The following is a 27,918-nucleotide window of genomic DNA, read 5'->3' as shown; positions in this document are numbered from 1 at the left end:
GGATGGAGGAAAGAGCAGAGTCCTCCAGCAGAGCAGAGTATTTCAGGAGAGGAGAGTTAAGCGCCATTCCTGCAGTGCCAGTCGGATCTCTATGTGAGCCGAGGTTTCTTGTTCCCTCTCTATGGCAGATCCAGTGGCGAGTTGCTGACATTTTCACGCCCCACTATTTAAACATTGACTTAATTGTTGGTCATTGTAATCTGGTGACACTTTTATGAGTTCTGTTTTAATCTATGTATTTTAGCATTATTATGCTTTTATCAGATATGGTTGAGTTTATCTCTGTTTTCTGGCAGGCGCTGCGCGGACTCACCTCTCTGACTTTAAGAGGCATCGGGCGGCCAGGATAGATCACTATGTGGTGGAAGTCAACAAACTAATCATTCGCTTAGAGAAGGTGAGCCTCGCCGCCTGGGGTTTAGTTCAGCTTGTGCTTCTCTGGCATTTCACCACTTAATGGGATAGGCTGCATATGTGTCATGTATTAACCACTGACCTCCGGAAGATTTACCCCTCTTCGTGACCAGGGCATTTTTTGCAATACGGCACTGCTTTACTTTAACTGACAATTGCGCGGTGATGCAACGCTGTACCCAAATAAAATGTGTCTTCTTTTTTTTTTTTTTCACCTCCTGCTTTTCTTCGCAGATCGCCGCCATTACTAGTAAAAAATAATATAAAAAATCATAAATCTATCCCCTATTTTGTAAGCGCTATAACTTTTGCGCAAACCAATCAATATACGCTTATTGCAATTTTTTTTTTTTAAACAAAAATATGTAGAAGAATACGTATCGGCCTAAACCGAGGAAAAAAATATATAAAAAGAGAAAATTGGGATATTATTATAACAAAAAGTAAAACATAGTGGCCCAGATTCAGGTAGAACCGCGCAATATTTGCGTGGGCAAAGGGCAACGATTTTTGCTCTGCGCCCACGCAAATATTTCGATTTGCCCGCGATTCACGGAGCAGTAGCTCCGTAAATTGCGAGGGCGCTATGCTAATTTGCCCTGCGTAAGGGCGCCTAATGTAAATGATCCCGCCGGGGGCGGGAATCATTTAAATTAGGCGCGCTCCCGCGCCGAGCGAACAGCGCATGCTCCGTCGGGAAACTTTCCCGACGTGCATTGCGGCAAATGACGTCGCAAGGACGTCATTTGCTTCTAAGTGAACGTGAATGGCGTCCAGCGCCATTCACGAATCACTTACGTAAACGACGTTAAATTTTCAATTTCACGAGCGGGAAGGGCGGCTATACTTTAGCATTGGCTGCGCCTACTATGAGTAGGAGCAGCCTTACGCTAAAGTCGCCGTACGGAAACTCCGTACCTTGCGTGCGCAGGGCCCGCGCAACTTTTGTGAATCGGTGGTAGTATGCAATTTGCATACTATACGCCGATCACAATGGCCGCGCCCCCTAGCGGCCAACGCAAGAATGCAGCCTGAGATATGAAGGCATAAGGAGGCTTATGTCTGTCATATCCTAGGCTGCAGTCCGCGTAGCGATGTTCCTGAATCAGGGGCATTCGCAACGCGGGAGCAAAACAGCTATTGCGCCGCGCAACCTATGGTTGCGCGGGCGCAATAGCTTCTTGAATCTGGGCCATTGTGTTTTTTTTTTTTTTTTTCTATCTTATTTTGTTTATAGCACAAAAAATAAAAATCGCAGAGATGATCAAATACCACCAAAAGAAAGCTCTATTTGTTGGAAAAAAAATGATAAAAATATAATTTGTGCACAGTGTTGTATGACCGCGCAATTGTCATTCAAAATGCGTCAGCGCTGAAAATTGGTCTGGGCAGGAAGGGGGTTTAAGTGCCCAGTAATGAAGTGGTTAATATAATTTTTTGTTAGGTTGCGCTACATTTTGAATATTTATGTTTATGCCAACCGTTGTAAAATCTCAAAGTTTGGCGCGGTGACTGCTCGGCTCTTGTGGTTTGTCCGCCATTGTTATTCTGGAACTAAGAGTGTTTTTTTTTTTTGTATCCGCCTCTAGCTCACATCGTTTGACCGCATGAACACGGACTCTGCCAAGATCAGAGGTAGGCCGGCCTCCATAGTGATCTCAATGGCTGCAGCCAAAACGTGAGACTTAAGTTGTGCCTTTTTTTCTGCTCCCCAGCCATCGAGCGTTCCGTGGTACCGTGGGTGAATGACCAGGATGTTCCCTTCTGTCCGGATTGCGGCAATAAGTTTACCATGCGCAACAGACGCCATCACTGCCGACTGTGTGGTTCCATCATGTGCAGGAAATGCACCGAGCTCGTCACCATTCCGTTTGCCAGTAAGGAGAACGAATCCATTTGTTCCCAACTAGGGGGATGCACCCATACCGAGTATTTTCTCGAGTAGTCGTGAAAATGTTCCCCCAAACCGATACTTTGTGGTGCGATCTGCGCCCATTCAAAATGAATGCATGCAATTTGAGCAGCTTGAATGCGGTGTGATTCATGTGCAGATTGCATGCTGTTTCCTGCACTGCTCCTGTGTGAAATCGCTATGACAAGCCTGGATTCACACAGAAGCGGTGTGCAAACGGCATGCGATTTAGACAGGAATCGCACCGCATTTCTGTTCAAAACGCATTCGATTCTATGCAGTGCAATTTGAGACCATTTATTTTGTTATTGCACCACAAAGTATTGGTGCTCGGTATCGGCAAGTACTTAACCCAGGGGTTGACAAATTTGCTTGGAATCTAGGAGCCAGCTAAAAAAGTTAGGAGCCAGAAAACGCGCCCCGTCCCGACGAGCTTGCGCGCAGAAGCGAACACATACGTGAGCAGCGCCCGCATATGTAAACGGTGTTCAAACCACACATGTGAGGTATCGCCGCGATCGGTAGAGCGAGAGCAATAATTCTAGCCCTAGACCTCCTCTGTAACTCAAAACATGCAACCTGTACAATTTTTTTAAACGTCGCCATTCCGCGAGCGGACATAATTTTGAAGCGTGACATGTTAGGTATCAATTTACTCGGCGTAACATTATCTTTCATAGTATTAAAAAAAATGGGGATAACTTTACTGTTGTCTTATTTTTTTAATTAAAAAAAGTGTAATTTTTTCCCAAAAAAGTGCGCTTGTAAGACCGCTGCGCAAATACGGCGTGACAGAAAGTATTGCAACGATCGCTATTTTATTCTCTAGGGCAGGCGTCTCAAACTGGCGGCCCTCCAGCTGTTGCAAAACTACAAGTCCAATGAGGCATTGCAAGAATGACAGTTGCCAGCATGACTCCCACAGGCAGAGGCATGATGGGACTTGTAGTTTTACAACAGCTGGAGGGCCACCAGTTCGAGACCCTTGCTCTAGGGTGTTAGGATAAAAAATATATATAATGTTTGGGGGTTCTAATTAGAGGGAAGAAGATGGCAGTGAAAATAGTGAAAAATAGTGAAAAATTACATTAGAATTGCTATTTAACTTGTAATGCTTAACTTGTAATACCAACGGCCACCACCAGATGGCGCCAGCTCACATCTGGTGGTAATAACTTGTAATACCAACGGCTCACCACCAGATGGCTCCAGCTTTTTTTTTTTTTGCCCCACCTTCCAAGCCAAGTCGCCAGGACCCTATTTCTAGTCGCCCTGGCGACCGGGATTTGTCGAGCCCTGACTTAACCGAAAGTATCGGTACTTGTACTCGCCAGGGGCATTGTTTGGGGGGGGGGGCTGGATCCCCGAATGTGACCCCAAAAACCCCTGATTCTCTGCAATTTATTAAAAAATGATTAGCCCCAAGAAAGTGCGGCGCGGCAATGCGCATGAGCGGGGATGAGTGAGCACGAAGTCCGGTCACATGGGGGTGGCGGTGCCTAACTCTGAGTGACTGAGTCTATTGGATGTCACACCGTCCCGCCCGAGATCCTGGCATTGGACCAGTGAGACCGTCCATCATTGGCGCTGCCATGTCCTATGATGGACATCACACTGGTCCATGATTCGCCGATAACAAAAGGGTATTTGTGAAACCCTAGTCCCAAATCCCCCGACAAGTTTCCTATTCTATAGATCAGTGGTCTCCAAACTGCAGCCCGAGGGCCAGATGGTGGCCCTTCGCTTGGCTTTATCCGGCCCTTGGGGCACTATCCCTCCCACTGATACGAGACACTATTCTGCCATCTGACACAGACGATAGAGCACCATTTCTCCCACTGACAACACTAAAATGGGGCACTTTTCCTCCCTATGATACTAGCAATGGGGCACTATTCCTCCCTATGATACCAGCAATGGGGCACTATTCCTCCCTATGATACCAGCAATGGGGCACTATTCCTCCCCCTAATACCAGATGTTTACTCCCTCTGATGCCAGTAAAATTTTCACTCCCGCTGGCCAAAGTCCGGCCCTCCAAGAGTCTGAAGGACAATAAACCGGCCCTTTGTTTAGAATGTTTGGAGACCCCTGCTATAGATTGATTCTAACATTGTATCTTAATCTGTCTTTACCTTCTACAGACAAGCTTACTAGCGCCAGCAAGCACTCGGCCTCCTCTCACAGCAGCCCCAACCTGTCCCCTATCACCAGCGCTCAGGCCTCGCGCCGCGGCAGCATCAGCAGTCTCAGCAGCGTCAGTTCCGTCCTGGAGGAAAAAGACGACGACAAGATCCGCTGCTGCCAGCACTGCAAGGACACGCTGCTCAAGCGGGAGATGCAAATGGACGAGAAAGAGCACACGCCAGACATTGTCCGCCTTTACCAGGTGAGAAGCGGCTCGTGCCCTCCATACTGAGCATTGTGTGGTTCATCGTTTTAGTATTGTGAACACCAAAAGAAGTCTAAAGGGAACCTGTCTAAAAAGTCATATCGAATTTGCCACTGCTGATCCGCTTCAGGTGAAAGCTGTAGTGCCGTCATCCTTATCCTTCACTTCTTTAAGAAGACCTGTACTGTGGTAGCTGTTCCAAAAATCACAAACAGAGGGCAAAAGGACTAGCCAACAGTATCGTCTTTAAAGGGGTTGTAAAGGTACAATTTTATTTTTTTCCTAAATATCTTCCTTTACCTTAGTGCCGTCCTCCTTCACTTACCTCATCCTTCCATTTTGCTTTTAAATGTCCTTATTTCTTCTGAGAAATCCTCACTTCCTGTTCTTCTGTCTGTAACTCCACACAGTAATGCGAGGCTTTCTCCCTGGTGTGGAGTGTCGTGCTCGCCCCCTCCCTTGGACTACAGGAGAGTCAGGACGCTCTGTACGTTGCAGATAGAGAAAGGAGATGTGTGTTAGGCTGCATTCACACCTGAGCGTTTTGTCGCCTGAAGTGCGACGCTCAAAAACGCTAGAGGGGAAAAAATACATTATACCCTATGGAGATGGTTCACATCTCCACTCCAAAACGCCTGACGCCTGAGGCTCAAACAAGTCCCGGACCCTTTTTTGTCGAGCGAATTGGGCAGTTTGGGCGTTTTTGAGCGTTTCTATTTCCCATAGAAAGTAATGGAAACGCTTGATTCAAGCGACTAGCGCTTGCTACGGGCGTTTTGTCGCTTTAATCAATAGAACATGTCACCCAGGCAGAAGATAAAAAAAATCTACCAACATAGCAACAAGTGATGAAAAGATGATCATTTTTTCTATTGGCTAAAATAAAAAACGTCGAAGTACAAAAACGTCGGACGACGCTGTATGCAAACGCGCAAAAAAGCATGAATGAGCGCGACAAAACGGCAGAAAAAAACGCCGGAAAAAAAACGACCGAACGACCTACGCTCAGGTGTGAATGCAGCCTTAGTGGATGTCCTGACTCTCCTGTGGTCCAAGGGAGGGATTTCTCCCTGGTGTGGAGTGTCGTGCTCGCCCCCTCCATTGGACTACAGGAGATTCAGGACGCCCACTAACACACAGCTCATTTCTCTATCTGCAACGTAGAGAGCGTCCTGACTCTCCCGTAGTCCAAGGGAGGGGGCGAGCACGCCCAAGTAGTCCAAGTAAGTGAAGGAGGACTGCACTAAAGTAAAGGAAGCTTTTTAGGGAAAAAAATTGTACCTTTACAACCCCTTTAATCCCTCCTCCCAAAGAAAGGGAGCGAGGGACTTTTAAGTATTTTTTATTTTCTTCACATCTAACAGCTGATTGGGGTGGAAGGAAAGAAAAGGTACATGGGCAAGGCACAAGTGTGTCTTAAAACCCAACTCGGCAGACTTTTTTTTTTTTTTTTTTTTAAGGCCCCACTTAGGGGACTTCTTCATGGCGTCCTACTTACAGGTAAGGATGAGCTCTGGCGTGTTCGCATGCTACACGTGCAGAGCCCGCCAGGAAGTGTGCACGGCGCTGCGCTAATCACAGCCAGGGAGACATTGTCCCGATCTTTGCAGCCGAGCATTGGGACAATGTCTCCCTGGCTGTGATTAGCACAGCGCCGTGCACACTTCCTGGCGGGCTCTGCACGTGTAGCATGCGAACACGCCAGAGCTCATCCTTACTTACAGGGTATTGGTGCAGAGAACAGAACTGATGTCATCACATTTGCTCTGCTCTCTGCATCACCGAGGACCGAGGTGCACCTGGCTCATCATGTGACCAACATTCTCTGGGAAAGGTAAGAATAAAAAAAAAAAAGCAGGACTGCTGAGGGGTGGATCTTTCAGGGGGGGGGCACAATTATGGGATGTAAGGTTACTTTTTTTACCAGCACATTGGTCTGGTTGTTGTACACCAGTTTATTTTTCCTTTTTTCTTTTCTTAAATCCTCATAGAGACTTCGAAACTGCATGGACAAGGTGGATGAGAAGGCCCCTGAATACATCAGGATGGCCCAGTCTATTAAGTAAGTCTTTGCAATATTTCTGGCTCGTGATATCACAGCAGCTTAGTACTGAGAATGATGACGGCACCTGATGGAGTACAGTGCCTATGTCGCTCTTATAACTAGGGTTGTCCCGATACCACTTTTTTAGGACTGAGTACAAGTACCGATACTTTTTTTCAAGTACTCGCCGATACCGAATACCGATACTTTTTTTTAAATGTGTCCCCAAATGCAGCCATGTCCCCCCACATATGCAGCCATGTCTCCCCACATATGCAGCAATGTCCCCCACATATTCCAGCCATGTCCCCCCTATATGCAGCCATGTCCCCCCCTATATGCAGCCATGTCCCCCCCTATATGCAGCCATGTCCCCCCCTATATGCAGCCATGTCCCCCCCTATATGCAGCCATGTCCCCCCCTATATGCAGCCATGTCCCCCCCTATATGCAGCCATGTCCCCCCCTATATGCAGCCATGTCCCCCCCTATATGCAGCCATGTCCCCCCCCTATATGCAGCCATGTCCCCCCTATATGCAGCCATGTCCCCCCTATACCGAGATGCCACCGCCGCATGGGTTAAACAGCGTGCAGGGAATATCACAGCTTTCATTTGAATAGCTGTAGTATTCCCCGCTGCGCCGCGTATAGACACTCCCCCTTGCTCGGGATTGGACAGATCAAGTATTCTATTTAGGTATCGGGGGTATTTGTGGGAGTACAAGTACTCCCGCAAATACTCGGTATCGATACCGATACTGGTATCGGTATCGGGACAACCCTACTTATAACCAATCAGATGTTTGCTTATATTTCATATCCTTCATTAGAAAAAAATGACAAGAAGAATCTGCTCACAGTGCAAATTCCTTGTCTCCCCCCCCCCCCCCCCCCCCCATTTTGTATACAAGGGGACTAGTATGGGGCAGTACATTGATTATTAAAGTGGGACTGCGTGCAAACCTTTAATTTTTTTCCCCCCAATCATCTTCCAGGGCAGTACATAGCATGTGGCTCTGCCCACCTAAAACAAGGAAGGTGAGGCTTCCACACAACAAAAGAACCAGTGTTGCCAACCATCCGTATTTTTACGAACAGTTCGTAAAAACTGGCACTTTTTCCCCCCGTTCGTAAATGTCCGTGGTTGCGGAAATGTGCCAGTAAAAATAGCTGAGATCGGTTTGGCTTGGAACTGCGCATGGAGATTGGAGGCAGGGGGTGATGGTGGCTGCGGTGGCATTGCAGAGGGGGATGGAGGCAGGGGGAGATTGGAGGCAGGGGGTGATGTGACTAAATAATTTGCCCTTATTATATCGAAAATAACAAAAATATGTTTTTTGACCTTAATATCTACCTTAAATCACATTACTATTTGCCTAGCGTACTTGTTTGTGGCCTAAATACTGAAATTTGCACCTAAAAAATGTATTTAGTAACTTTTGTGAAATGCCAGTAAAAACTTGGCTGCGTCAGTAAATTTCAATCTGGTAGGTTGGCAACACTGAAAAGAACATGCTCTGACTCTTTTGCCTCATCAGAAACTCAATATTGCAAGGCCTTTGTGCAAGTTGCAGGAAACCCCCTGCACTATCCAGCTCAGAATCTACCCCAGGAACAATGAACCTGGTGGGCTGGATACGGTGGGTTTTGGGATTGGAGAACACTCCACTCCCGAAAACCAAGGTCTTTCTGCTGTAGAGTTGTAGTTCTACAGCAGAAAGACCCGTCGGCACAATATCAGGTTATTTTCTCCTACTTTAGATAATTGCTACAGCCTGGAGGAGACGTCTACAATCGGGGGTCCAACATGAAGGAGGAAAACATCCCCAGGGCAGCATGCTGGGCCCTTTAGTCCTTTCAACCACCCCCGTAGTGTAATTTCTAGTCCTATACTGCCCCCTGTAGTGTAATGCTGGCCCTCTAGTCCTCCACTGTCCCTGTAGTGTAATTCTGTTTTTTTTAGTCTTATACTGCCCAATGTAGTGCTGGGCCCCTCTATTGCTTCACCACCCCTTAGTGTAATTATGAGCTTTTTAGTCCTATACTGCCCCTGTAATGTAATGCTGGGCGTTCTAGTCCTTCACCACCCCGTAGCATAATTCTGGGTTTTCTAGTTGTATACTGCCCCCTGTAGTGTAATGCTGGCCCTCTTGACCTCCACCGCCCACGTGGTGTAATTCTGGGTTTTCTGGTCCTATACAGCCTCCTGTAGTGTAATGCTGGGCCCTCTAGTCCTTCACCACCCTGTAGTGTAATTATGGGGTTTCAAGACCCATACTGCCCCCCTGTAGTGTAATGCTGGGCCCTCTAGTCCTTCACCACCCTGTAGTGTAATTTATGGGCTTTCTAGTCCTATACTGCCCCCTGTAGTGTAATGCTGGCTCTCTAGTCCTTTTAACCACCCCTTAGTGTAATTATGGGCTTTCTAGTCCTATACTGCCCCCTGTAGTGTAATGCTGGCCCTCTAGTCCTCCACTGTCCCTGTAGTGTAATTCTGGGTTTTCTAGTCCTTTACTGCCCAATGTAATGCTGGGCCCTCTAGTCCTTCACCTCCCCCGTAGTGTAATTATTGGCTTTCTAGTCCTATACTGCCCCCTGTAGTGTATTGCTGAGCCTTCTAATCTTTTACCACCCCCGTAGTGTAATTATGGGCTTTCTAGTCCTATACAGCCTCCTGTAGTGTAATGCTGGGCCCTCTAGTCCTTCACCACCATGTAGTGTAATTATGGATTTTCAAGACCCATACTGCCCCCCTGTAGGGTAATGCTGGGCCCTCTAGTCCTTCACCACCCCCATAGTGTAATTATGGGCTTTCTAGTCCTATACTGCCCCCTGTAGTGTAATGCTGGCCCTCTTGACCTCCACTGCCCACGTAGTGTAATTCTGTGTTTTCTAGGCCCATACTGCCCCCCCTGTAGTGTAATGCTGGGTCCTCTAGTCCTTCACCACCCCATGTAGTATATTGCCGGGCTTTCTAGTCCTATACTGCCCCCTGTAGTGTAATGCTGGGTCCTCTAGTCCTTCACCACCCCATGTAGTATATTGCCGGGCTTTCTAGTCCTATACTGCCCCTTGTAGGCCCCCCCTGTCCCTTGGGTCCATTCACGCAACACAGTCCTGCTCCGGCCGCCATACTTCTACCCCCAGCCTACCTCAGGAACAGGGAAGACCTAACACTGTCCGTACTTTCTGGAAGATCTAGATCACCTGGAAGATTTATGATGCTTACCTCCACTGCCTTCCTCTGAGGAGTGTTTACTGCAGCGAGGTTCCTTCATCCTCCACCTTAGGAGGCGCCATAAGGCCCACAAGCTCTAGTTTTACCCCCTTTTGAGCAAGTGACAGACCTGCTCTTGCTTGGTCTTGACCTTGAAGGCCATCAGAAGAGACTCCTCACTGACCTGTAATGTTGGAATTGAGCTGCAGGTCTATGGTGAAACCAGTAGGCCAATGTGGGCAAATCCTGTGAGGGTGGCCTTGCTGTTCCAGGTTAGGAGTTGACGCACTGCTGGTGGGCATGGGGTAATGTTGCACAAGGCTCATATGATGCATTGCTTTGAAGCTGTTATGGAAGTTTATTTCTTTTTTGCACTCTCCATTTAAGAATAAATTGAACAAAACCCTCAACTAGTTAAGATACTTAACTATAAATTTCCAAAAACAATGTGGGCGTTTGGTGAGGCTGTCTTACTGTACTTCTACACGCCTTGCACGCCCACTTTCCATGTGATCGTTTGCCGCTCCTGTTTGTGTGTTGCTGACAAGGGGTAATTATCTGACGATTTACTTTTGACTTGTGTTTTGTATTTATTTTACCCTGCAGTGCTGGTGAGACAACCTACAATTTGGACCATGCCAACAACCGGAGGGTGGAGGTGCAGAAGCTCTATGAGTTAATAGATGCTTTAAGGTGAGAAACAAGATTTTTTTTTTTTTTTTTTTTCGTTGAATTCAATTGAAAAATATGCTTTTTTTTTTGCTGAAACCTAAATGTAGCTGCATAGAAAGTGTCATCCCGTTTGCTATTATTACTTTGCATGTTGGGATTTAAAATAAGCACAGAAAAGTAGGGGCTCACCTCTGGTTGAAGATGCATTTTTTTTATAAGGGGATTTCAGGTGCACTTAAAGTGGTTGTAAAGGCTCAAGTTTTTTTTTTACCTTCATGCATTCTACTGTATAAATGTGACTGGCAGTGAAGGGGTTAATTCTAGGGGGCGAGGAAGGGGTTAAATGTGTAAACTGGGAGTGATTCTAACTGTGTGTGGAGGGGACTGACTGGGGGAGGTGACCGATGCTGTGTCCCTATGTACAAGGGACAACCTTCTGTGTGCAGCAGCTCCCACTGATACCTACCTGAGCCCCATCTCGATCCAGCGATGTGCATGAGAGCAGCAGGTCTCTGCCTTCTCATTAGTTAAGACAGCAAGCGGGAGCAATTGGCTCCCACTGCTGTCTATCACATCCAGTGAGGAGGGAGCGTGGGTGGGCCGAGCACTGTTCTGTGCCAATGGACTCGCAGAGCAGGCGGCCTGCTATGGAGGCACTTGGCAGGGGGAGAGGAGCCAGGAGCTACCATCAATCGCAGCCAGCGAGCCAATGAGGTGAGAGTGGGGGTGCTGGGCCAAGCTGTGCTCAGTGTCTGCTGCCTGCTATGGGGGCACTCGGCAGGGGAGAGGAGCCAGGAGCTACCATCAATCGCAGCCAGCGAGCCAATGAGGTGAGAGTGGGGGTGCTGGGCCAAGCTGTGCTCAGTGTCTGCTGCTTGCTATGGGGGCACTCGGCAGGGGGGAGGAGCCAGGAGCTACCGTCAATCGCAGCCAGCAAGCCAATGAGGTGAGAGTGGGGGTGCTGGGCCAACCTGTGCTCAGTGTCTGCTGCTTGCTATGGTGGCACTCGGCAGGGGGGGAGTAGCCAGGAGCTACCGTCAATCGCAGCCAGCGAGCCAATGAGGTGAGAGTTGGGTTCTGGGCCAAGCTGTGCTCAGTGTCTGCAGCTTGCTATGGGGGCACTCGGCAGGGGGGAGGAGCCAGGAGCTACCATCAATCGCAGCCAGCGATCCAATGAGGTGAGAGTGGGGGTGCTGGGCCAAGCTGTGCTCAGTGTCTGCTGCTTGCTATGGGGGCACTCGGCAGGGGGGAGGAGCCAGGAGCAACCGTCAATCGCAGCCAGCAAGCCAATGAGGTGAGAGTGGGGGTGCTGAGCCAAGCTGTGCTCAGTGTCTGCTGCTTGCTATGGGGGCATTTGGCAGGAGAGAGAGGCCAGGAACACTAATGGGGGGGACCTGAGAAGAGGAGGATCGGGCTTCTCTATGCAAAACCATAACACAGAGCAAGTAAGTATAACATGTTTGTTATAAATTGTTTCCTTTTTAGTATCAGTTTAAGCTTTTGTATATTATGGATACCTTAAAGGAGAACTCCAGCATAACCATGTTCATTGAAAAGTCAGCTGGTAATACACATTAAAGACTTAGGGGTAGATTCAGAAAGAAGTTACGCTGGCGTATCTATTGATACGCCGCGTAACTTCTAGGATGCTCCGGCGTATCTTTTTTCTGTATTCAGAAAGCAAGATACACTGGAATTTGGCTAAGATCCGACTGGCGTAAGTCTCTTACGCCATCGTATCTTAGTTGCATATTTACGCTGGCCGCTAGGTGGCGCTTCCGTCGATTTTCGCGAGGAATATGTAAATTGGGGAGATACGCCGATTCAGAAACGTACGTCCGCCCGGCGCATTTTTTTTACGTCGTTTACGTTAGGCTTTTTCCGGCGTAAAGTTACCCCTGCTATATGAGGCGTATCCTATGTTAAGTATGGACGTCGGGCCAGCGTCAAATTTTCCGTCGATTACGTCGTTTGCGTAAGTCGTTCGCGAATAGGGCTGTGCGTAGTTTACGTTCAGATCGAAAGCATTGGCTTTTTGCGGGTTAATTTGGAGCATGCGCACTGGGTTACCTTCACGGACGGCGCATGCGCCGTTAGTCAAAAGCGTCAATTACGTGGGGTCAGCCTTCATTACCATACAACACGCCCACTACATGGATAATTTGAATTCCGCGGGCTTACGCCAGACCACATACGCTACGCCGCCTTAACTTAGGGCGCAGGTTCTTTCTGAATACAGAACCTGCCTCACTAAGTTACGGCGGCGTAGCGTATCTGAGATACGCCCGCAGAAATTTACGCCGGGCTATTTGAAATCTACCCCTTGTTCTTTTGCCCTATATGTTTTTTGTTTGGCACACAGCTCCCACAGTTCAGTCCCTCAATAATTAATCAATAATTAATTACTGGATTTTATAATTAGAACAAATGTGAAGATTTCATCTTGCGATTTATCCTTTTTGTGTCTTTTTAAAAAAAAAATTATAATTTATTGTACCGTTTTTTATTTTAGCAAAAAAATCCTAATCTTGGGAGTAAACGAAGAGCCCAAACCTCACCCGAAAAACTTGCAGCTGCAGAAGATGGTGCGGTACTCGGCCACGCTGTTTGTACAGGTATCGGCTTCACCGGGGCTACGGGAAATGCGCTCTGCAGGGGAATTCATAGACCTTCAACTATGGCAGAATCACCACTTGTAATGCGGATGGTTTTGATGCTTACTTGGTCCCCCCTCCCTTTCCCCACATAATACGTAGGTGAAGAGGTCAGAGTTCTCAAGTAACAAATTTACTTTTCCCTCGGAGTCCCTGGATCCTTCTTCTTGCTAGTCCTGCTCCATGGGGCCATCTGACAGCTCAGCTAAAGGGGTTTGGTGGAATGGTGACCTGGCAGAGCCGATCATCCAGTAACTCTCCCTGAACTTTGACCCTCTCCTTCAGCTGTGATAAACAAAAAAACTATTAAAAAATAATTTTTCTTCATTTTCTGTTAGAAAATGTTGCTAATAATCTTTCTCATAAGGCCAAAATCTATTCTGCTGCATTTCTTTGGTAAAATTAAAGTGGAGTTCCACCCATAAATATAACATTACATCGGTAGTTTTAAAAAAATGTCATTAGTCCTTTAAGAAATTTTTTTTTTTTTTTAGATGCCTTCAAAGTGTTGTTGCTAGGCAGAATAGTTAATCTTCCCACTTCCTGCACCTAGGTGCTTAAGCTTCCTAACCTACACCGCACAGACTCCTGAGAATGTAGTGGGTGTAACTTTCCAGGAGTCTGTGCATTTCCCAGTCTCAAAGAATCATGTGACTTGGACAGTACAGGTGCTGAAACCTGATCTGAAACCTATTACACTGCTTGTGCAGCACTGAGCATGTGCGAGATCTGCAAGGCTGAAATCCAGGAAGTCATACAGTCTGGCTTCATGATGCCCACACTTAAGAGGGCCCCAGTCAATTTCTATTTTATAAAGCAGCGTCTAAATACTTTAACAACCTAACGAAACTGACCTTAGTTTACAGACTAACTTTACTAGAATACTGTTCCAGGTTAGGAGTTGATGCACTGCTGGTGGGCTTGTGTATTACAGGGGTATTTATATATAAAAAGTGAAATTGTGGCCGGAACTCCGCTTTAACTCAAATCGGTGTGTATATATATATATACACACATACATACACACATACATACATATACACACACACACACACACACACACACACACACACACATATATTAGAGAGAGAGAGATGAAAATCAATCAATCCTGATGAGGCCCAAAAATGCCAGAATAGTACAAATACCCCCCCAATGACCCCTTTTTGGAAAGTAAACAGTCCAAGGTATTTAGTAAGAGGCATGGTGAGTTTTTTTTTTTTAAGTCATCATTTTTTTTTATTACAATTTTTTGGAAAATTGAAGAAATATTAAATAACAACATTTATTTTTTATTTTTTTCACCAGTGCAGTACAGGGTCGTCATATCAAAAAAAAAAAAAACAGAGTGCCACTCTTGGTGCAGCATAACACACTAACAAGGTTATTCAGACAGTTGCTAATTACGTGAATAAACTTGTTGATGTGTTATGCTGCACCCAGAGTGGCGCTTCCTGTTTGTTTTGATTGTCGCAGAGATGCCTTCTGAGTGCTTCCTGTGCCCCTATTAAAGGCTCTCGCCCGGCTGTCATTTTACCATAGGCTGAGCGTAAAGTGGTTAAGAAGAAGTTAGATAAGGGCTTGGATGAATCTACTGTTTTTTTTTTTTTTTTTAGGAAAAACTTTTGGGTCTGATGTCACTGCCAACCAAAGAGCAATATGAAGCGCTGAAGGAGAGGCGTAAACAAGAAAATGAGCTGAAACTACAGAGAGAGCGACAGGTGAGAGCGCAAATGGCTAAAACATGAATGGCCGGATTGCCAAACACTCCTTTCTCGATGAAAGATTCTCTTTTACACTTAAAGGAACACTTAAGGCAAACCGCCGACTGTTTCACTCGTCCCTGCCCCCCGGCGCGCCGCGTTATCCGCTGTGATTGACAGCAGTGCCAGCCAATGGCTGCGCTGCTATCAATCCGTCCAGCCTAGCCAATCAACGGCCAGGCTGGGAACCGAAGAGGATCACATGGACGCGCGCGGGACTTTCGAGGGGTCAGGTAAGTAAAACGGGGGTTCGGGGGGGGGGGGGGGGCGGTACAGTCGGATGTTACCTTTACAACCCCTTTAAAGATCAACTTCGGTACTTTAAGCCTGCCCATTTAACCCCTTACCGCCGAACGTATGCATCAATGCGTCCTTGGCTTTAAGGGGTTATACAGGGATGATGCCCGCAGCTGCAGGCATCATCCCGGTACCGTTTTTTAGACCCAGCAGTCGGCTTTCCGGATATAACAACTGATGCGGCTAAAAGACGTTTGGTTGTTATCCCGGAGGAATCGAGAGGGGACATCCCCCACCTCCCCCCCTCCCGCCGCTCTTACCGGGCCTCCTGTCCTATCGGAAGACCCGAGCCTCGATCCGCCTCTTGCCAGTGTCTAGACAGAGACTGGCACAAAGCCGGAAATGGCTTTGTTCCAGTCTCCTGAATGTAAACACAGGAGCAACGTCACTTCCCGTTTACTCGGCTGCCATTGGCTCCGGTTTAAAAAAAAATGACAGTACTCAGAATCACAGTGTTCGGCGATCTGAATACTTTGAAGTGCAAAGGAGGGATTTGGGGTCTTTAGACCCCCAATCTCTCCATAAATAGTACCTGTCACCACCTATTGCTGTCACAAGGGATGTTTACATTCCTTGTGACAGCAATAAAAGTGATCACATTTTTTATTTTAAACACAATGTAAAAATAAGGATAAAAAATATGAAAATTTTAAAGCGCCCCCCGTCACCCCGAGCTCGCGCAGCAAAGAAAGCGCATACGTAAGTAACATAAAATGTTCGATAGAGCCTACACACGGTCGGAATTTCCAACCAAAAGCTCACATTGAACTTTTCTTGTCGGAATTTCCGATCGTGTGTACGCAGCATAAGTCATGAAAGGGATATGGTGGTATCTGCTGGTTCCTGCTGAACCGGCCGACGTTTAAACTGCCTATGGCCGGCTTTAGTCGCTGAGCTTCAAATGCATATTAGATTTGTTGTTTTACGAAAATAAAGCTTCACCAGCCAGTTCTGACAGGTGTGGCAGCCTTCACTACTATTCTGTTTAAATTACTAAAGGAATGCAACAGCGTCTGCACCACCTTACTGTGGATATGCTGGAACTGCCTGCTGCGGCTTTCTTTGGCTTTACCTTCCCTCAAGTTGTCTTTGATATCTTTTTCCACCAGGCTGCTCTTGATGCCCAGAAGAAGGGAGATGAGAGGAGAAGAGATGGCTTCCAGCGCCCCACAGACATAGTGAACGGGGAGCTGCAGCAGAGGGGTCGTATTCGGAAGGTGGAGGGGTGGCTACCTACATCGGGTGCTCTTCGCATTCGAGAGACCTCAGACCCTCTTCTGCAGCAGATTGAAAACATCACCTCTTACGTCAGTCAGGCGCGTGAAGCTGGGAGAGTGGATGAGGTGAACATGCTGGAGGACAACCTGAGGCAGCTGCAGGATGAATATGACCAGCAGCAGGTTGAGAGAGCCATTCAGATGTCCAAGGATCTGGCCGATGAGGAGGACATGCAGAGAGAGCAGCTGGAGGTGCTGAGGGTCAGGGAAGAAAGCCGCGAGATACGCAAGGGGCTGACCCAGCACAACAGGACTCACTCGCTGGATTTCCGAGAGCAGAGCCGTCCCGCGAGGTGGCAGGACAAGCAAACGGCAGCCCTGGATCTTCAGCTCCCAAAACGAGACACTAGCCCTATTCAGACATCTCCGTCAATTTCTCAAAGGTCTTTAGAAACTCTTTCCAACTTCCGTATTTCCCCTGTTCTGCCAAAGGTGGAAGAGACCAAACCTGCCCTTACAAACCCCTTTGAGGATGATGGCGACGAACAAGTGCCTGCTTCCTCCTCGGACCTTATCCAGCAGAACGGCACCAGAGAGTATAACCCATTCGATGAGGATGATGATGAGGAGGAAAAGCCGGAGGAACAAGCTGAGAAAACTGTGGCCTCCACCAATCCTTTTGAGGACTCTCCCGGCATGTCCCCCCAAGCACCTGCCTCAAAAAATCCATTTGAGGTAGATGATGGGGCTTGTCTGGGAAACCCGTTCGATGAGCCTGATGATCTGGGAACAAACGAAGAGGAGGTGATAGAAGAAGACCTACTGCTGCAGCAGATCGACAATATCAAGGCCTACATATTTGATGCCAAGCACAGCGGTCGGCTGGACGAAGTGGAGGTCTTGACGGAAAACCTCAGAGAACTGAAGAAGACTTTGGCCAAGCAGAAGGACCAGTCAAAATGACCAGCCAGGACAGAAGACATCTTTTTTTTTTTTCTTTTCAGAATAAACTGTTCTTCATCCTTTCCAGCCCATCATGCATATGATTATAAGTTGGCAACCAGCATAATTCATGGAGGTGGGATGGGCACCAGATGTACACAGAGTTCTCTCTGTAATAAAACCTTGGAATGGATCGGACGCATCCTTTGTCTGCATCTTCGTTCTGCAGAGAAAATATGTTTTCTAAAAAAGGGTCTCTGCACAAAAACTTCATGTAATGGTGGCAGACAGTGTGGAAATATCCACCCCGTTTCCTTTAAGAGATGATCACCTTTCCATTGTCCTGCTAATCTAAAGTCTGGCTTGTAGTCAAAAACCCTGCAGACTGACAACGGGCCAAGCTGGCCGGCCAGCCACCCTTCCCTCTTCCCCTCCTGGTGATGTCAAAGGCCAGTTCATCTTGATTATTTCCTACAGCATCGAATGACTAGCATGGTAGCCACCAAGAAGCATGGTAGCCACCAAGAAGCATGGTAGCCACCAAGAAGCATGGTAGCCACCAAGAAGCATGGTAGCCACCAAGAAGCATGGTAGGCCACCAAGAAGCATGGTAGCTACCCAAAAGCATGGTAGCCACCAAGAAGCATGGTAGCTACCCAGAAGAATGGTAGGCCACCAAGAAGCATGGTAGGCCACCAAGAAGCATGGTAGGCCACCAAGAAGCATGGTAGCCACCAAGAAGCATGATAGCACACCATATTTTCCAATACCGTGTTTTCTTAGTTAATCTGGCCCGTAATATCAACCTGGTGGCTATCGTCTTAGCTGATTGTCGGGCAATGCCGTCCTTGACATCCAATCTGACATATAGGTATCATTGCACTCAGTAGGCCCTTGGACAGATGTGATTTGCTCTCTTTCGAAAGCTTGGAATTGGATATTTACGTCAAAATGGACCTAAAAACCAAAACTTGGCAGAGTGCTGAAAGGTTAGAACCTCTGCCTTTTAATTTTTTATTTTTTTTTGCCATGTTCCCCTTTGGTCTAATTATTCTCCACCGCCCCGCCCTTGACCTGGAAGTGCAACAGGAATTGATGGACGTTTTCCCTCGTTTTGTCTTCCAGTGACCATTCGATTACTCGTAACGTTCTGTTGACAGAAGTCACCAGCACGGGAAGTCAGGGTAAATCTCCCCCAAAGGGGATACAGACAACCGTAAAAACCTAAAGTGGGGCTTCTAACTTTTTCTACGCTATTAAAAAAAAAAAAGTTTTGGCGTGAGTTTCACTATAAGAGCCAGGCTGCTTAATGAAAAGTCTTCTCGGAGAACCTCTTTAATGACTGGCCATTGAATGTCAACCAGCCTAGCAAAGATTCCAAATATCCCTGTGAAGACTTTTATATATGTGTATATATATTATTGCCTGAGGGGAACAAGCCACTGTCTATGGGGGGGGGGGGGGGGGCTGCAGACCTCAAGCTGTCGTGGAAGGTCAATTTTGCAGCAGGCCTTGCTTTGGTCAATAGGAACAAATCTTCACAGAACTCAACAAGCCTCTGATGAGAGAATGTATGTGTGGAATGGTGAACAAAGCATCACATTTTCGTAGTGTCAGAGCCTGTTACAACCTTAATACACTACAGGCCTTAGCGGAGGAGCAGGAAGGCAACTGGTGGCTCCATTACTGAGGTTTGGGAGGTGAGTTGCCGATTATATCAAGACATCAGATAGCAAGAAAATGCTAAGCACAAACCTACTGAGCCCCTCAATTCCCAGGGGGGGGGGCTAACACTTTATTCTGCCCGGTGTACACTAAGCTGGGGTGACGCAACCAGGCAGCTTCTTATACACTGCCCCCTGTCATGCTACCAAAACATTACACACTAATTCCTGGAGCGGTCGCCAATCAAAGCTTATGGAAGACTTCTAATGAATTGGAGACAGTTGTTGATCACTCCTAGTATTTTTTTTTTTCTTTTCAGCTACTATTGCAGCCTAGAGTCATTGTCCCTCTGATAAGCAATTGGTCAAAAAATTTAATAAAAATTAATTGGGGGGATTTCTGCCTTCAGATAACAATATATATTCTATATAGGACAGTATGTGCCGCCCTTAGTAGGTACACACGCACTCAGATTGTAGCACGGAAGTTTATACTTCCTATGCATTTTTTAAGCTACTTTCTAAAAATCAGCATTGGGGCCAGTGGGAGAAATAAGCGCCCCAATCAATGGTATCAGTAGACGGAAATAATGACCCGTCGTTGGTGTCCATGAAAGGAGTAGAAATCCATCATTGGTATCAGTGGCATGAATAGTGACCCATTATTTGTGTCAGTGGAAGGAATAGTTCCCCATCATTGGTGTCAATGGGAGGAATAGTGACCCATCATTGGTGTCAGTGGGAGGAATAGTGTCCCATCATTGGTGTCAATGGGAGGAATAGTGACCCTTCATTGGTATCAATGGGAGGAATAGTGACCCATCATTGGTGTCAATGGGAGGAATAGTGACCCTTCATTGGTGTCAATGGGAGGAATAGTGACCCATCATTGGTGTCAATGGGAGGAATAGTGACCCATCATTGGTGTCAATGGGAGGAATAGTGACCCATCATTGGTGTCAATGGGAGGAATAGTGACCCATCATTGGTGTCAATGGGAGGAATAGTGACCCATCATTGGTGTCAATGGGAGGAATAGTGACCCATCATTGGTGTCAATGGGAGGAATAGTGACCCATCATTGGTGTCAATGGGAGGAATAGTGACCCATCATTGGTGTCAATGGGAGGAATAGTGACCCTTCATTGGTGTCAATGGGAGGAATAGTGACCCTTCATTGGTGTCAGTGGGAGGAATAGTGACCCATAGTTGGTGTCAGTGGAAGGATTAGTCCTGCATCATTTGTGTCAGTGGGAGGAATAGTCCCCCATCATTGGTGTCAGTCCAAGAAATGGTCCCCTGTCACTTGTTTTAGTGGGAGGAATCGTGCCCCATCATTGGTCTCAGTGGGAGGAATAGCCCCCCCATCATTGGTGTCAGTGGAAGGATTAGTTCTGCATCATTTGTGTCAGTGGGAGGAATAGTCCCCCATCATTGGTATCGGTAGGAGGAATAGTCCCCCATCATTGGTGTCAGTGGGAGGAATCGTGCCCCATCATTGGTGTCAGTGGGAGGAATAGCCCCCCATCATTGGTGTCAGTGGGAGGAATAGTCCCCCATCATTGGTGTCAGTGGGAGGAATAGTCCCCCATCATTGGTATCAGTGGGAGGAATAGCCCCCCATCATTTGTGTCAGTGGGAGGAATAGTCCCCCATCATTGGTATCGGTAGGAGGAATAGTCCCCCATCATTGGTGTCAGTGGGAGGAATAGCCCCCCATCATTGGTGTCAGTGGGAGGAATAGTCCCCCATCATTGGTGTCAGTGGGAGGAATAGCCCCCCATCATTGGTGTCAGTGGGAGGAATAGTCCCCCATCATTGGTGTCAGTGGGAGGAATAGTCCCCCATCATTGGTGTCAGTGGGAGGAATAGTCCCCCATCATTGGTGTCAGTGGGAGGAATAGTCCCCCATTATTGGTATCAGTGGGAGGAATAGTCCCCCATCATTGGTATCAGTGGGAGGAATAGTCCCCCATCATTGGTATCAGTGGGAGGAATAGTCCCCCATCATTGGTATCAGTGGGAGGAATAGTCCCCCATCATTGGTATCAGTGGGAGGAATAGTCCCCCATCATTGGTATCAGTGGGAGGACAAGTGCCCCATCGTTGGTGTCAGAGGAAAGGAATAATGCCCCTTTGGTGTCATTGGGATGTTATCAGAAGGTAATAATGACCCATCGTGGGTGTCAGTGGGAGGATTGGTGCCCCAACAATACAGACACCATCAAATGGGAGGCCAATCATCTGCTTTACGGGGAAACTTCCTACAAACTTTTGGAGGAACCCTAGTTGAGACTGGCAGGTCTAAGCTGCTGAGAAGGCATTTGCAGTGTGTTCCTGCCCTTAGTATTAGTATTTCAGTCCCTTGGATATAGAACAGATCTATTGCGGGGTGCAGTCCTCGGCTCGGAGCAAATGACCTACTTCTGCGGATGAAGAAGAACGCATGGTTATCTGAAGGTGGAGTCCCTCCATATAATAATGAGGCCCATTGACAATACCAAGTTATGTTTTTAAGCTGCCGTTTAATTCTAAAGCACAAATGAAATAATTTCAGTATTTTTTACTTTTTAAAGGGAACCTGTCTCGAGTCACGTAGGCTGCCACTGGTGACCTCTCCCTCTGGAAATGCATGTTGCTTGGCTGGTTCCCTTGGCTTCAGGGCTAAGTTGCATGTATGCTGATCAGGAGGAGGCGCTGTGACTGTGCGCTTGTTCCTGGACACAATGTACTGAAGCCATTGGCAGCCAAACAACCTATTTTCACAAGGAGCTCAACCATGGAAGCCACCTCTTGGCACACGTCAAGAGCCAGCTACGACCCGACTCATGCAAGAAACTGAACATTGACTAGTGGAGCAGACCTCTATGAATGCAGTGTTTGGCCTCTTATTTAGCTTTGCGAACCCATGATATGTATGTGAGCCCCTCAGGCTGCAAGGAAGTGTAGTCCTGTGCCTGCTGCTCTGAGTGCTGGCCAGGAAGGAGCCCACCCATGCGCCGGACAATGATGGACAAGAGCTAAAGACCCCGGGAGCCGCATATCAGAACAAAACCTGCTGTATGTGAACAAATGGCAGTCTCAGTCTGGAACCCTGGCCATGGCCCTAACGCGTTTCGTTCCGCCTACCAGAGCTTATTCATGAGGATCTGGTGAGGCCTGGCAGGGGGGTTCAGGCTGAGACTGCCACTTGTTCATACACAGCAGGTCTTCTTCTGATGTGGCTTCTGGCACCTTTTAGCTCTTCTTTTTTTAGATTGTCTGATTTCTAACTTTGGAGCTGAGAGAAGGGATTGTAATATCAGCCTGAGATCTGTCAGTTGCCCCATCAGCCATCTGTCAGTTGCCCCATCAGCCACCGGCCTTTGCGCCATCAACACGCTGGCGACCAGCTCTTGAGTGTGCACAACGTCATCAGATAAGAGGGACCCATCGCTGTTTACATTCCTCTTCACTACAAGGCTTTGTTATTTGATGCAGAATGCAGACTCAGGAGCTGGGAGTTATCAGGCAGGCAACTGGTAGTAATTCCCAGACCCCTTCAGTCTCTTCTCTGAGCCCATCTTTTAGACAAAGTATGTGAAGCCCAATAAAAGGCAAATGCTTCTTTCCTATGTGGGCCCCAATTAAATAACCCAATATCTGGTGTTGAAATTCTTGCATTAACCCAACTTTGACTGGTTCTCTTTTAAACCGAACGCTGTATTATGATACACTCCAGTATTATTGTGTTCAGGTGTGTATGTGATATATTTATAGGAGAAAGGTGACTGTAAAGCAGGGCATCACCGATGTGTATCTCGGGTACCCTCACAGGTCATGTATTCAGGCTTTCTGCTAAGGTGGCTGTCCGTTTGAGAGCACCTTTCACTGCCTTTCTCTGTAGTCCCTAGAGAGGGTGGTTGCACAGGATCATGTGAGAAGAGGCTGCAGTTCCACTAAAACGCAGTACAAAAATTGTACCGAGTTTGGCTGCGGTGGGATAGGCACTATATGGCAAAAAGTTGGACATCTGACTTTCACACCAGTATGCCCCTACTGGATATCCTATTCAAAAACAATGGCCACCGGTATGGGGTCCCCGCCCCATCGTGGCCATCTCGGTATGGAGTCCCCCGCCCCGTCGCGGCCATCTCGGTATGGAGTCCCCCGCCCCGTCGCGGCCATCTCGGTATGGAGTCCCCCGCCCCGTCGCGGCCATCTCGGTATGGAGTCCCCCGCCCCGTCGCGGCCATCTCGGTATGGAGTCCCCCCGCCCCGGCCGTCTCGGTATGGAGTCCCCCCGCCCCGTCGCGGCCGTCTCGGTATGGAGTCCCCCCGCCCCGTCGCGGCCGTCTCGGTATGGAGTCCCCCCGCCCAGTCGCGGCCGTCTCGGTATGGAGTCCCCCCGCCCCGTCGCGGCCGTCTCGGTATGGAGTCCCCCCGCCCCGTCGCGGCCGTCTCGGTATGGAGTGCCCCCGTCCCGTCTCGGTATGGAGTCCCCCCGTCCCGTCGCGGCCGTCTCGGTATGGAGTCCCCCCGCCCCGTCGCGTCCATCTCGGTATGGAGTCCCCCCGCCCCGTCGATCTCGGTATGGAGTCCCCCGCCCCGTCGCGGCCATCTCGGTGCGCCAGCTTTAAGGGGGAAACATAATGCCTCCTCACTGCCTGCCAAAGGCCCTTCACTGCAGATCACTCTTTAGAGGACCACCACAAGCGTAAGCCGGCCCTGGTTTGGTTATTACCGCCGCTATTTCCTTCTAGGGAATTCCTGAAAACATGACATGCTGGGGTTTCTCCGAGGACTGGTTTTGCGGAAGGCGTGGTAGTGGCTGTTTGGCTCCCAACACGACGAGCAGAAATGGGAACATGGGCTCTCGCGATCTCGCGTTCCCTCATTTTACTGCCTATCCAGCCAGACCACACATCTCAGACATGACCTGGCGGCTTGCATTGCATGCTGGGACTTGAAGGGAAACTATATTGTATTTTCAATTAATTATTATTATACAGGATTTAATGAATACATATTTTTAAAGTGGTTGTAAACCCCCCCACGTGTACCCAGTGAAGTGACTGGCCTCAGGTGATGCACAGAAATGACACAAATCCTCCTACATAAGTTTATGTAGCTGTTTATCTGCAGCCTTTTCTCCTCTAAATTTAAAAAGCTTGTCTGAGCTGTCAGAGAATGGAGGCGGGGTGCTGAAGTTTCAGATTCTTTCCGCCACCCCCCACCCACCTCTGGCCACATGCGGTATTGCATGGCATAAAAGTCAATGCAGAACAAATTATTTTGGTTTCCATTGACTTCTATGGGGAAACTCGCTTTGATATGCGAGTGCATTGGATTACAAGCATTGCCCTGGAACGTATTATGCTCGTAATCCAAGGTACACACCATAGAGGGATATGCTTTGTCCATATTTCATGTCTGAGGTCAGGGCCGATCCTAGGGTCACAGCCGCCTGGGTGCAGAAATATTTCTGGCGCCCCCACATGGGCGTCGTCATTTTACTAGCTCCTCCCCTTTACAAATGTTTCTTTGGCAATGACTCAACCACAGAGATGCTTTCCCACGAAGTCTTCATTACCCTGGGATCCTTACATGATCTCTTAACAATAAACAAAATACAAGAAGAGAAGCAGAGAACTTTATTGGGACCTGGAGGGGGGCCTCTGTGATGGACACAGAGAGGGATTCTGTTAGAGGGTCTGTTAGATGTTCGGCGCCCCCACCTCTGCAGGCGCCTGGGTGCAATGCACCCTGCCTAGGATCGGCCCTGTCTGAGGTTTACAACCACTTTAGGTTTTTGTCTGAATTTTTGTGGTTTTGTATGTGGAAGAAGATCTGGCCGCCACATAACTAGAATGATTTTTGAATGAAAATTTAAAAAGTGTGTAAACCATTGCCGTATATTAATAATATCTATTAATGTAATTAGGTTATAACAAAAAATATATTCTCATATGTAAAAATATCTAAAATCTCTGTAGATTCCCTTTTAAATATCAGGTTTGGCGCCCGGTCTGTGTCTGACCAATAATGTTGGTGCCAACAGCGGCTCGGGGCGAAGAGCGAGCGTGTGTCTTTTATGTTCATTATGTATATATAATATTATAGGTATGGGATTTAATGTGATTTTCCTTATTTACTGATGCTTTTGCTGCCCTGACCAGGATTGTTTGAACCCTTTTAAATGCTCGGTGCACCCGGGACTGACGTTTTTACTTTTTCTTTTGTACAATTATCGCCGGGTTCTTATATATATGTTTTTTTTTTTAAGTCTTCCAGCAATGGGATTTTAGCCCTGAGAGTTCCAAGCTCCGCCTACCAGCTGCAACCATAATAAGGGGTAATATGCAGCAGGAGAAGTAAGACTCCATTGTCGGGAGGGTATGCAGTTCAAGGGCTCCCACTGAGGAGATCTCATCTTTTGCGTCTCGGAAAGATATAAGAAGTCACGGGGTGATTTCATCTCACCGTTATCCGCCAATAACCGAGATACCAGAATCTGGGGGTTCTAACATTTAAAGGGCCACTCCACGGAAACTGCGAAAAATTGAGATGAAACCTATGTATAGCAACTGTTTCATGAGCTAGAACAGGAGTCTCCAAACTACGGCCTGGGGCCACATCCGGCCCGCTACAAAATGTTATCTGGCCCCCAGCTAGGGTCAGTGGTGTATCCTCAATGTTTGAGGATTAAGGTCAACAATAGCTGCCTATGGTCTCTTCTTCTGATGTAAGTGATGGGGACCTGCATGTAAGAGGGGTCTCTGATGGGGAGCCTGGTGTAAGAGGGGTCTCTGATGGGGAGCCTGGTGTAAGAGAGGTCTCTGGTGGGGAACCTGGTGTAAGAGGGTCTCTGGTGGGGAAACCTGGTGTAAGAGGGGTCTCTGATGGGGAGCCTGGTGTAAGAGGGGTCTCTGATGGGGAACCTGGTGTAAGAGGGGTCTCTGATGGGGAGCCTGGTGTAAGAGGGGTCTCTGATAGGGAACCTGGTGTAAGAGGGGTCTCTGGTGGGGAACCTGGTGTAAGAGGGGTCTCTGGTGGGGAAACCTGGTGTAAGAGGGGTCTCTGGTGGGGAAACCTGGTGTAAGAGGGGTCTCTGGTGGGGAAACCTGGTGTAAGAGGGGTCTCTGGTGGGGAAACCTGGTGTAAGAGGGGTCTCTGGTGGGGAAACCTGGTGTAAGAGGGGTCTCTGATGGGGAGCCTGGTGTAAGAGGGGTCTCTGATGGGAACCCTGTTATAAGGGAGGCCTCTGATGGATACCCGATGTAAGGGAGAACTTTAATGAGGTGTTTTTTGGCCTGCAGATATTTCTTAAATATACAATGTGGCCCTCTTTACCACGTTTGGAGACCCCTTTGCTAGAAAACTGCAAAAATGGTGAACATACCCTTCTGCTCCCAAACCTTGTCTCCACCATACTGCTATATAGCATTAGGAGAGTGACAACAACTTTCACAACCTGCAGTCCTGCCCGATCCGTACCACTGCCCCGTCTCCTGCCTGCTCTTAGGTCTGTGAGTGATCTTCACCTCACTGGTGACGCCCACAATGAACTCTCCACCATTTTCTGGGATGTTGACGTATTTTGTAAGCCGAGTCTATTTGCATGGAAAATTATTTCCGTTTCCATTGACTTCAATGGGACAGTGGAACCTCGGATTACGAGCATAATCCGTTCCAGGAGAATCCTCGTAATCCAAAGTACTCGCATATTAAAGCGAGTTTCCCCATTGAATTCAATGGAAACGGAAATAATTTGTTCCGCATTGACTTCAACGTCATGCAATACCGCATGTGGCCAGAGGTGGAGGAGAGCATCGGAGACACTCGGAAAGGCCTGAGGACAACTCGGCTGAACTCGTAAAAAGGCTCGAACAGAGTATTTCCTGGATTTTTCAAACGGCGCCGTTTGGCTCCGACGCCCCCCCACCTCAGGCCAAACGCGGTATTGCACACCGCTTTGGCTTGAATCCTGCTCGTAAAGCGAGGCAAACCGAGTCAGGCTTTTTTTAAATACAGCGCTCGTATTATGAAACGCTCGTTAACCGCGTTACTCGTAATCCGAGGTTCCACTGTACTTTGAATTACAAGTATTCTCCTGGAACGGATTACGCTCGTAATTCAAGGTTCAACTGTATATCTAAAAACATGAAAAATATTACTCTTCCCCCTTTAGGAACCAAACTTCAAGCCTGTATGGAGCTTCTTCTTGCACTTCCCTGTCTCTGGCCCAGGTTTTGCCCAGAGTAGACTAAGGTTTGAAGTTCATTAGCTCCACCTGGTTTCCTCGCTGACCTTCAATATTTCTTTCCCTGCAGTTTACTTAACATAGTTAATGTTTAGCCGGTGGAGCTTCTTGGTTGACCTTGAGGAGTCTTGTCCTTCAGTGGTGGTAGGATTGGAAGCTGCTGGCCTATCGTGGAATTAAGGTTACCATCGGGCCTTTCTGTTTCCGGAGCAGCGAGCTCGGGCTTGTGGTTGAATAGCTGGTATGGCATCAGTTTGAAGTAGAACTCTATCCAAAGCACCTATTTGTCTCCTTCCTGATTGGGTTTGATTGCCAGTTGAGTCTTTTGCTTTTGTTGATGACTCCAGCGGAGAAGGCTAACCTTTCACCTTCACTATGACTTGGCAGGTCTCCGCTGTGTTTGTATTGTTTAAGGATCATTAACTTCATCTCTAAGGGCCCATATAATCTTCCATACCGTATTACCTCTGCTATCTAGAAATCGGG

At 47.7% G+C, this 27,918-nt stretch overlaps 1 protein-coding gene across 1 annotated transcript in view; it reads left to right on the top strand.

Moving 5' to 3' along the window:
• Positions 1 to 18,783, top strand: part of RBSN (rabenosyn, RAB effector) — a 30,455-nt gene extending 11,672 nt beyond the window's left edge. The window contains exons 4-12 of the mRNA XM_040358853.1: positions 297 to 397; positions 2,004 to 2,049; positions 2,130 to 2,291; positions 4,471 to 4,715; positions 6,710 to 6,780; positions 10,588 to 10,674; positions 13,166 to 13,268; positions 14,924 to 15,028; positions 16,477 to 18,783. Of these exons, the coding sequence (XP_040214787.1) occupies positions 297 to 397; positions 2,004 to 2,049; positions 2,130 to 2,291; positions 4,471 to 4,715; positions 6,710 to 6,780; positions 10,588 to 10,674; positions 13,166 to 13,268; positions 14,924 to 15,028; positions 16,477 to 17,547 (1,991 nt within the window). The 3' untranslated portion in view covers positions 17,548 to 18,783. The remainder of the gene's footprint in view (positions 1 to 296; positions 398 to 2,003; positions 2,050 to 2,129; positions 2,292 to 4,470; positions 4,716 to 6,709; positions 6,781 to 10,587; positions 10,675 to 13,165; positions 13,269 to 14,923; positions 15,029 to 16,476) is intronic.
• The last annotated feature ends 9,135 nt before the right edge of the window (positions 18,784 to 27,918 follow it).

This window comes from Rana temporaria, chromosome 7, assembly GCF_905171775.1.
Source record: "Rana temporaria chromosome 7, aRanTem1.1, whole genome shotgun sequence".
NCBI lineage: Eukaryota > Metazoa > Chordata > Amphibia > Anura > Ranidae > Rana > Rana temporaria.
This window is presented reverse-complemented; position numbering and strand designations above follow the sequence as displayed.